At 41.4% G+C, this 11,243-nt stretch overlaps 1 protein-coding gene across 1 annotated transcript; it reads left to right on the top strand.

Annotated features, from left to right (window-relative positions):
• The first annotated feature begins 3,473 nt into the window (after positions 1-3,473).
• LOC114436255 (GATA-binding factor 2-like) lies at positions 3,474-11,009 on the top strand. The gene is made up of 6 exons (XM_028406436.1): positions 3,474-3,609; positions 3,862-4,276; positions 4,699-5,289; positions 6,674-6,819; positions 8,635-8,760; positions 9,602-11,009. The coding sequence occupies exons 2-6, from the start codon at positions 4,051-4,053 to the stop codon at positions 9,887-9,889; spliced, it is 1,377 nt and encodes a 458-aa protein (XP_028262237.1). The 5' UTR covers positions 3,474-3,609; positions 3,862-4,050; the 3' UTR covers positions 9,890-11,009.
• Positions 11,010-11,243: the final 234 nt, after the last annotated feature.

The following is an 11,243-nucleotide window of genomic DNA, read 5'->3' on the forward strand; positions in this document are numbered from 1 at the left end:
GATGGAGTATTTTTGGGGTTTAATCTAAAGAAAATGCAGCAATGCCCATGTGATCCACTTCACTAATTATTCCACCAATCTCAAGTGCATTATGCAGCCTTCCTGGTGCATGTTGAAGTCTCACATCTTTGCCCAGTTTTGCACACACATGCCATTGATGAGGAATTCTTCCATTTATTCTTCCTTTTTGTGTCCTGTCTTCGGAGAAAAAAAATGTCTGGGTCATGGTGATGAAGTCAGTTGAAAAAAAACACGATTTTAGATGTCATCAGAGAAGAAAATCACTGAATACGTCCTCCTAATAATATATCCGAATAATATGAGAGGAACCTTCAGGAGGAGGTTTGTTTGTGGGAGGTTTGCATCTATCAAAACATGTCAGTAAAGGTCAACACGCTGGTTTAACTACAATATGGGAAAAAAATGGGAAATGCTCTGTCATTGTAAAGGGAATGTGCAGAAGGAGGAGGAACACTCCTGGCTGGCGTGACTTTCTCTTTGACCTTTCTGGGGAAGGAGAACTAATCCTTGAATATAATAGACTGTAAGATATGGAAAATGACTGTGCCCTTATCTCTGTTACCCTGGAGACCATCAGCAGCACCCAGGGCTGCTGCAGCTGCCAAGTTATTAAGCATCCAGTTTGTATATATTGGGGAAAAAATACCTTTTTTTTGCTGTCATAACCGGTCAGTCCCTGTGCACACACTCAAGCACAATGATTTAATAAGTAGGTTCCTCTTTATTCTTTGTGCCTGAGAGGACAGGACGTGACAGAGCAGCCTTTGTGACGTAAACAAATCTTTTTATCAGCAATAATAGTGTTTAAGGGAGCAGTATGGTGGGATTATTTTTATTTTCTTTAATTAAATTCAAGATTTTATTTAAATCTCTAAATAAGATTACGGACAGTGTAAATCAAGTTTAATGTTTTCATTAATTAAGGGACCATCATTATTCAGGACCAAAGTGCTGTGGGGTTTAGAAGCAGATAAGGATGAATAAACAAACTAAATAAACAAATAAATAACACAATACATCTGACAGGGCCTGTGTGTTTCCACACACGTGGCTTAATACCTCTATTCCTGGCGTTTGGCATTTGCAAAATTTCCAACACATGAAAACATTATTCAAATATATTTTTCCTCTCTGTGTGGAGGCGGCTGTGTCTGTTTAACTCTTATCCAGTAAAATCCAAGATACCACAACAAAGAACCGGAACCTCAGATGGCTCCCGGAGATAACCTAAAAAAATAATGGCAAACCAAGCTGTATTTATCCCGCCAAACTCAGACGAATAAAGACTTTGCACATGCAGAACATTAAACTTGTTAATACGCCATGATCCCCCCTCGTGCAGCCCCCCCCCCTTTTCTATCTATATCTATCTATCAATCATTCAAACAGATCTGGCCCACTATAAGTGATGCATTCCCCGCATTAGATGTATTTGTTGCGCGAGTTTGAAAAGGCGGCGATAATCTGGGAGAGAGAGATAAGAAATGCCATTTATTCCGCGGCACTTTGGAGCCTATTTCCCGGGCCGATCAGCCCCATTCTCCCCGACACCTCCAGCAGCTCGCTGATAACGATTAGGCTATTTATTATCTTCACAAAGAACAAAGATTAGCCTGCACCGATGAAAAATTACCCCGGGATGGGCTATAATCAGTGGGATCCAAGGATCCTACCAGCATTGGATTTCTTCCTCTCACCACACACTCACACATCAATGTAAAATGCTCTTAACGCAGATAATAATAATAATAATAATAATAATAATAATAATAATAATAATAATAATAATAATCGTTATTGTTATGTGTGCATATGATACCTCATGTTGCCACACAGGCCTTTAGGTAAACGTCTGTAAGGACCTTCTCTGAGCTTCTCGGAGCAGCGACCTCTCTTATGTGTGAGGGGAAAAGAGAACCGTAAATAAAGGGCTGGATTGAATTAATGTCAAATCCCAAAATGGAAGTGGATGTTCGCTGCTGATAAGGTTTTATCGCCAGACCAGATCAAAAGGGCTCACGCTCAAAGCATGTGTATTTCCACATTATCATGCTGATGAGCTCTAATGCTGCTCATTCGTCCCTCTCGTATGTTCTGCTGTCTGCGGTCTATGTTGTTGATTTTCTCTTAATATTGCTTTAAAAAAATAAAATTTCTCTCTATGTGGATGAAGACAGCAAGTTACACCCTGATGCATATGTAATGATTTAAAGGTACGGACTTCTAGTAGGGCCGTTATAAATGATAGATAGATAGATATATAGATAGATAGATAGATAGATAGATCACTGTTGATATCGTTTATTATTTCATTATAGGCCTGGTTGTGGTATCTATTTAGGGAAATATAAAGCGAATATGTGTATCTGTACACATTTATTTAAAATGTCTAATCTAATCTGATCTAATCTAATTTCCACTTTTTCTCAAAGATCGCCATTCACAGCTTGTTCTTGGCATGTTCTTCGAAATCACAGCAGGGTCAGGAAGATGTACTTGATGTATTATTAATGCTGCCACAGTGTAAATATCAGTTGCAGTGTCCTTCCTCGAGTTCATCCGCTGGGACCGCAGCAGACTCCGGGCAACCCCCGTCTCTCCCTCTCTCTCCCTCTCTCTCTCTCTCGCTCTCTCTGTCCCTCGGTGTTGGTAAAAGTTCACGTCCTGCTGAATCTGTTTTTTCTTCTCTAAGATGCACTGACGTCAGGAAGCGGCGTCAAGCAGGCGGCAGTGTTGGCCTGCCGGGGCCGCACGCGCTCCCTCTCCAATTATTGTCTGTCAATCATACGCGCGAGGAGATTGGGAGGGGAGCGTAGCCTGAACTTTAAGCCCGTACAGGACGAAAAGTCAACAAACAAACAGGCAGAAAGAACCACACACTGAAACAAAATATGACGGAGCACAAACAAAATGTCCCGAGTCTCAACGTGAAACAAATAAAGGAGCAATTCAGACTAAATACACATTATCAGTGATTTCAAGACGTGAAAGTGACAATTAAAAGTGTGGATGTATTCTCAAAGCGACACTGCTGCATTACATACAACAGAGTGTGACAATGAATAAAAAGAGATGCACGACTAACGGAGTGAACTCCTTGCGTAAAACAGGCGTTTATGTTCCTTTAACTCTACTTAATCTACCGTTGGGTTAATGATGTGGCTCATAATGTAAAATGTAAAAAGCATTTTTCATGCTTTTCATTTCAATTGGCATTAGGTTTTTATTTCAATAACTTCCTTTAAGAAACTATAGGTCACATGAGCTCGGCACTAAGCAGCCAGACAGTGCCTACATGTACATTACAAAAATATCTCAGTGATTTTCTGGTCGGAGGTTTGGCCTCTGAGGTTTTGTAGAAGTAAGACGCAATTGGCTGAGTCAAAGCTTTATTGGAGACTCCGCCTCTGAGCCTAACAAGCCTGGCCCTGCGCTGTCAGCCACAGTTATACGTGTTGCTTTAAGTCCCAGCGGACAGAGTTCACTCTGACAAACACCAACCCAAATCTGGAGAGGACCTGCAGTTAGGGGACAGGTTTCCAAAGAGGCGTGAGTTGATGGGACGCTGTGGATGAAACGCTGTCAAAGGTACGGAGTGTTAAACTTCTGCTTAGGTGTGAGTGAATCTGAGGTGAAATATCTGGTTGTGGATATGAAGAGTGATGTGATTATAAATGTGGTGCGAAGAGTAGGATTTTTTTATTTACTCAACTTGCATCACTTCGTGCACCGCAGGAGAAGCGTGCGCAAACTCTGCGCTCAGAGGACTGATGCTTACAAACAGATACCAGGCTACACAGCACCTCTAAAATATTAACATCTGATGTTTGCTTGTTGCAGGTTTCCAGTGTCAAACTCGACTCCATGTCCAGGAACGAAGAAGTGTTTAATTCGGAGCACGAGATCCTGAGCTTTGGATGGACACAGCGACCATCGGCGTAAACGACAGATAATTTGCGCTATTCTTTGTCCTCTCCCTGGATATACCGTGACTTTATAAGACAACGCGCCACGCAGAGAGTCGCGGAGATGGATGTGGCGGCTGATCAGCCCCGCTGGATGCACCACCACGCCGTGCTGAATGGACAACACCCAGACTCTCACCATCCCGGCCTGGGGCACAACTACATGGAGCCCGCGGCGCAGCTCCTGCCTCCGGATGAGGTGGATGTTTTCTTTAATCACCTGGACTCACAAGGAAACCCGTACTACCACAACTCTGCCAGAGCCAGGGTGTCCTACAGCCAAGCGCACGGTAAGATGGAGCCAGCACAGTGTGCAACAGATGACCCACAAAAGTACGCGTCATCAAACAGAAATAAGACAATTATCTACATTTCTACAAGCTAAATTATTGTCAATATTATAATTAAAACGTGATCCCGGCACGTCATTGTATTTTGAGGGGTTAAATATAAACAATGAATTGTTTTCAGTTTTATGAATAAACATATTCCTGGTGAATGAGTTTGACAAACGTTTGCTTATCAGGAGTCATATTTGTGCTTATACAGCCTACAGCAAGTGAAACATTTTAACATTGTTTTGATATTTTAATGCATTTATTTTAGTAAATACTGGCTTCATTTGTACATGTTTGTGGTGCTTCATTTAAATCAGACCAGAGATTCAACAAGTCTCTCTCTTTTTTTTTGCATTTTCATTTGCTCCACACAGCTCGTTTGACGGGGCCTCAAGTCTGCCGGCCTCACCTCATCCACAGCCCGGGGATTTCATGGCTGGACGGAGGGAAGCCAGCTCTGTCGGCTCACCACCACAACGCCTGGGCCGTCAGCCCCTTCAGCAAGCCGAGCCTGCACCACCCCGGCTCCGCGTCCCCCGGCGCGCTCTCTGCCGTGTACCCGTGCAGCAGCAGCTCAAACACGGCCTCAGCATCCTCGTTAACACCGCCTTCACACTCCAGCTCTCATCTGTACACCTTCCCCCCTACGCCGCCTAAAGACGTCTCCCCAGACCCGGGTGCTGCGTCACCGTCGTCCTCCGCCACGAGAATGGACGAGAAGGATTCTATCAAATACCAAGTGTCGTTACCGGAGGGCTTGAAGATGGAGGGCTGCAGTCCACTGAGAAGCAGCCTGGCTTCCATGAGCGCACAGACGCCCTCCACCCACCATCCCATTCCGACGTATGCCCCTTACTCTCTCCAAGCGGCCCACGAGTACGGCGGCAGTCTGTTCCACCCAGGCAGCCTGCTGGGATCATCGTCCAGCTTCAGCAAGAACAAAGGCAAGACACGGTCCTGCACCGGTGAGTCCACCGCAAACACTCCACCTCAGTCCAAAATAAAACAAAGGAAATTAAATCTGTTACAGCTCAGCAGCTCTGGATTTATACAGAATCTGTGCTTTATTTAACCACCCAAAGACAGGACTGAAGTGTCAATTTAACTAAATCTGGACAGTAACAAAGTAACTTATTACATTTTTAAAATGTAGTATGGCGCTGCAGATTACGCAGCTTTATGTGCTGAGAGTGAGTGTCAGAGCAGCTTTCATTTTTTTGTAGTATATATTTAAATGTCTACCCCTTAACTACTGCGTTAATATTCTAATAAGAGGACACTCGTTATTTATAAACAGTCACAAATAAACCTAATAAAAATAAGACCATGTAATTTATTATTATCTCGACACAGCAGTGATTAAATAAAAATGGCCAAAAAACTATTTCAATAGAAATAATGACATATGAGCTGTGATGAATAATTGTCAGAGAGGATACTCCTTTGTTTGATAAATTAAATTATAAGAACTAGTAAATAAAATTAATTTAGTAAAACTCCAATCACAATAACATTTTTGAAGGTCAATAAATAAATCCCTTTAAAACAGTCAGTTTGTTGCAATGTGCACGCCATCAACTATATTTAAAATAAAAATGTGTCAATAATAATTTCTAAAGGACTCCTTGCTCATTGTACTAAAATATTCTGCAGTACAGTAAATGATATGAGCGTCTGCAGTGGGCACTGGATAGACCTACACACAGAGCCACTTAGATAATCCCCTTTGTAATTATGCCTGAGCTGGCTGCAGCTGAACAACGAACTGGATCCAGACCAGAGGTGTGAAAGGAAGATCCGCACGAGCACAGAGCCAAAAACCTCAGTATTTAGGCTAGGAGTAGCTTCTCTGTTACATAAGACACCAATACATTGTCCTGATTGTTATTTGATTACAGACCAGGAGACTCCCAGCTTGATTGTGTTTGACCAGCTTATTAGCAGAGATACGGTACATGGTAACCTAAACTCACTGTTTCTTATAAAAACAAACATCCTGGCTGACTCTGAAATGTTTTTCAATATGATCATATGACTCATGATTGGTGTTCGTTTCCAACAGCTCCTAAAGTGTGAATGAATGACTCAGCTCTGCTCTGTTAATGAAAAATAAAAAGTTTGTGTTGTATGGATGTCTGAGGAAGAGGAAGTTTTGTGAACTCCTCTTCAGCGTGTGGCTGTTTTGTGCCACTACTGTAAACCTAAAGCTTCCACACAGTCAGTTTCTCTCTTCTTATCTTGTTGTTTGTTGGACTGAAGTAAAACTGTTACATCAGTGTATACACACACACACACACATAAATGGTATTCTACATGGCTTAATAAATGTCAATGTGTGCTTTCCTTCAGATGGCCGTGAGTGTGTAAACTGTGGAGCCACGTCAACACCTCTGTGGAGACGTGACCCCACTGGACACTACCTGTGCAACGCCTGTGGGTTGTACCACAAGATGAACGGCCAGAATAGACCACTTATCAAACCAAAACGCAGGCTGGTGAGTCTCTGCTCCCTCTGTATAAACCTGTGTGTGTGTGTTTGAAGGGTAGTAAATAAAAAGAGTAGCTGGAGGGGAGGTGGGGGTGGGGGTTACAATTCCAGGAAAGTTATATTTTCCCAATCAGTTTCCAGGAATTGTGTTTCTTGCTCACCTCTTGCTCCTTCAGCTCAGGCTGTTAGCAGAGTGGACACTATCTGCACTGTTGCTGTTATCATTATTATAGCTACTTCTGATACTGTCATTGATAACTGGCTGCTGACACTGTATGGGTCGTAATGCCACTGTGTGCTGTGCAGATGTTTTGAATATTGTAAGTCAGGTTTTTATATTAACATTTGGGTAGCAGTGTTGTCTGTAGTGTTAATGCTGTCTTTTAAATAAGTTGAAAATGTTCCTATAACTTAAGTGTAATAATCCATTAAAAATAACTACAGTATTATGTGAAAATGTACATTTAAAAAAAACAGTGTTTTTTTAGCTCCATGAAAGGTTGACATTAAATGACAATGGAAAACTGTCCTTTAAATCTAAAACCAATCTCCTCCCAATAAGTCAATCCATCATGAACTGTTCTGAATATCAGTTTTTTCAGCTGGCAAGTAGGTCAGCCTTCATGTCACACCCATCTGATCATTTTTAAAATATTCTTTTCACCAGTTTAATATTAATGGAATACCTGACAGAAATGGAATATAAAAATATTTCTTACATAAAAATTTTAACATTTTAGCAGCAACCTTGGGCAGGAACGTCCCTGTAAATGAATGCTGTGACTCTGTGCAGCTGCTGTGTGCAGCAGGGGGCAGCTGGGAAATACAGAAAGAAACAGTGTTTACACAGACAAAACGAACTAAATCAGCCCGATTGACCTTGGGTGCCCACGCTCAAAATCATGGTTTTAAATAGATAATAAGAAAGAAGGATAAATACAGACTGAGATATCTCCGTGGAAAGGCTTATAAGCGCGGAGCAGCAGAGGAAGAACGGCGTTTTGCGACAGTCAGAAATCAAATGATTTTTTAATAACCTGTGTGTCGGGCCTATCGGCGCATGCGGACTGCAGCCTTATAAAAGACGCAATCTATTGAACATAAGCAATAAAACGACCGTGTGTCAAATGAAAGCTCCGTCCAATGCACGTACGGTCATATATCAGGCCTGGTTTACGTGCGCCTCGACTGGGGGGCTCGCAGTGGTCCACAGCGTCTCCTGCTGTGTGGTAGCAGCCTTCCAGTTGTTTCCTATCCGGATATCTGACCCGTCCAGATAAAGCAACGGGGCCCGCGTCTGCTTCCTCCCGCGGCCTTCTAGCTACAGGCGCAGGGCTCACTGTGCAGTGGTCAACTCTCCATCCACAGACAAATACAGCACGGAGAATGAAATGATAAAAAGTCAATATTTTAATACTTTTTAAAGTTAAACTAAATTACAGGAACATTTTGACTGGGGGTGCAGATGATGGTATTAATTGTGTGAAACTGATGAAGCAAGAATTGTATTAAGGAAAAAGTGTAAACACAAATTTGAATGTTACCAATGAAAAGGCATTTGTTTATATTTTTTTAATTTGAAGTCTATTATTAATATATAGACAGGTAACAAACTGAAGAGCTGCAACAATCAATAATGGACATTTGAAAATGCCCCAGTGGGAAGATAAACATTTTGAAACATAAATAAACATGTGATGAAAAAGATGCTGATGTCATAAAATTGGTTAAATCAATAGATTTCATTTATTGACAAAACACTGTTCAAGTGTCCTTAGCCTTGTCTGCTTGTGCTCTAATCAAAGCTCATGTTTTTCCACAGTCTGCTGCCAGACGAGCGGGCACCTGTTGTGCTAACTGTCAGACGACCACCACCACACTCTGGCGGCGCAATGCAAATGGAGACCCTGTGTGCAACGCCTGCGGCCTCTACTATAAACTGCATAACGTAAGAGTTTGACTGCTGACCCAGACTTTGGGTCCAATATAAGGCCAAGTAGACAGGAAGTACTGTACGCCAGCAGGTTACATTGATTGCTGAGTGATAAGAGGAGAAAAGAAAAGAAAGAGAGAGGGAGAGAATGAGGGTTGTTTTACTCTCAGACACTGTTGCACTCGCTGGTGTTTTCTTTCTTTGTGCTTTATTGTTTCCATGGTAGGCGTAATCCCCTTGAGACTCACAATGGTGGGACTGTTGTTGAGTGGGACTGCCACAAGGCCAGTCTCTATATGAATACCATTAAGGCTAGCAGGCATTACATAGACTGCATGGGATGTATGTTTGTAACAACAAACAAACAAAATACCTTCAATATAACTTACTTTTCTTCGCTATATAGGGCTCCATTATAAAAATCCTCAGTGTTTCATAGGGTTGTTCAGGATACTTACTCTTCCATGAGGAGTGAGTATTTCGTCTGCAGAATAAATACTCCCAAGAGCTCACTGTGTGTTCATCCATGACACAAAACAATCACCATCAAATACACAAAACAATCACCATCAAATGCACAGTTTATTCCTGTTTGCCAGCTATTAGAACTTAAAATAACATGAAAACTACATAACATGTTTTCAAGGTTTGTATTCATGGAACAATAATACCACAGACAGGCTTAGGAGACCATACTAGTGACCTAAGGGGGAAAGTTTAGAATACATTTAGAAGCTCAGCAGAAGAATTGAGAGAAATTCTGCTTGAATGTTAATATTTCATTCACAACTACATTACATCAAAATGTATGATTTTTGCATGTCATTCACCTCCTTACCTATCCTTTGTTGTGTAGGTGAACCGGCCTCTGACTATGAAAAAGGAAGGAATACAGACACGCAACAGGAAAATGTCCAACAAGTCCAAAAAGAACAAGCGGGGCAGCGACAGCTATGAGGACTTTTCCAAAAGTCTGCATGACAAGAGCTCTCCCTTCAGCGCCGCCTCACTGGCGGGCCACATGTCAATGGGCCACTTGCCCCCTTTCAGCCACGCTGGACACATGCTCCCTACACCCACCCCGATACACCCATCTTTTGGCCATCCACATCACACCACCAACATGGTGACGGCGATGGGCTGAGAAGGCGAGGAGAGTGAGGAGGTTGGCATAGAGCTACAAGAACCTGAGCAGGATTCATGAAGGGTGATGAGGGTCTAACAAGAGGACAGTGTGTACAGTGTTACAGACATGCAGCTTGTGTGTCTTCATCCTGATTGTCTCTTGCCAACGATTGGAGAAAGGACCTTTTACTCCTTATCTATAGGTACCTATCTGGATGGAGAAAGATTCTCTCCTCATTGTTTGTCCCCACTGACAGCCCGATGGACTGTACTGTGGTTCAGTCTGTGCTGAAGACGTTTATACTTACTGTGAATATTATACATGTGTGAGACTAAAGAGGGGCCGTTCCAGAAGGAGCAATCCCCTTTAAATGAGAAATATGCTGGATTTTTTTGCTGATGGACAATTTTAAAGGAATTTTCACAGAAAAAAACAAGCAAACTAAAAAGTTTATGAATTCTAATTTGACACTGTTTATTATAATTATTGTTATTATAGTAATTATTGTTATTCAGATAATTTATTTTCACGGTTATTGTTTTGTTTTTCTTTGACTATATTACCTGAATCATAATATGGATACTGTTATCCCAGTTATGAATATATTTTTAGCTGAAGCGCTTTGTCTGAGCTGGTCAACATTTATACTCTCAAAAAATAAAAAGAGATTGAGTTCATTATCTGATCTGCTACGTCTATTTAATATCACATATGAGACTCTGAGGGGAAAATGGATGCAGAAACTCAGTACAATTAAAAACTACAGAAGGAACAGCTCTGTGTGCTATTATAATTACTACTCCTCACTGGAGCATCAGAGTTACAAATTTCAGTTTGAACCATTTTACCTTGAGTTTCTCCACAGCTTCTGCTAATATTTTCTACTTGCATTCATCCCATATTAATCTGTATCATATTCATCTGCCGGGGAGGGAGGGAACATTCTTTGCTATCTGTTTAAAAGCTTCAAATCTGGTGACCGTTGCATACTGTTAATAATAAAATGTAAAAAAAAAAACTAACAGTAATTAACTTATTTCCCTTTGATAGACACATTTTATATTAATAACAGACCATAGTACTCATTGTTAAAATGAAAATGAACATTTCTTTATAGCAATAAACATGCGAGAAATTATAACCTGACTCTGTGTGAGTATGTGAGAATTTTAAATGTGGACAAAACTGCTGAAAGTGATTGACTCTGAGTAGACGAGTCTGACCTCCAGTTTATTTTTTAGTGTGTCAGGTCTGATACAATGTCATGAAGGCAAGTGACTACATTATTCTTTTATATGTCTTCTATCACAACCCATCCTCATCAATATTTCACAACCAGTGAGTACCGGTAGGTATCTGGTGCCCACCTGTG

Source organism: Parambassis ranga, chromosome 5 (genome assembly GCF_900634625.1).
Source record: "Parambassis ranga chromosome 5, fParRan2.1, whole genome shotgun sequence".
NCBI classification, from domain to species: domain Eukaryota; kingdom Metazoa; phylum Chordata; class Actinopteri; family Ambassidae; genus Parambassis; species Parambassis ranga.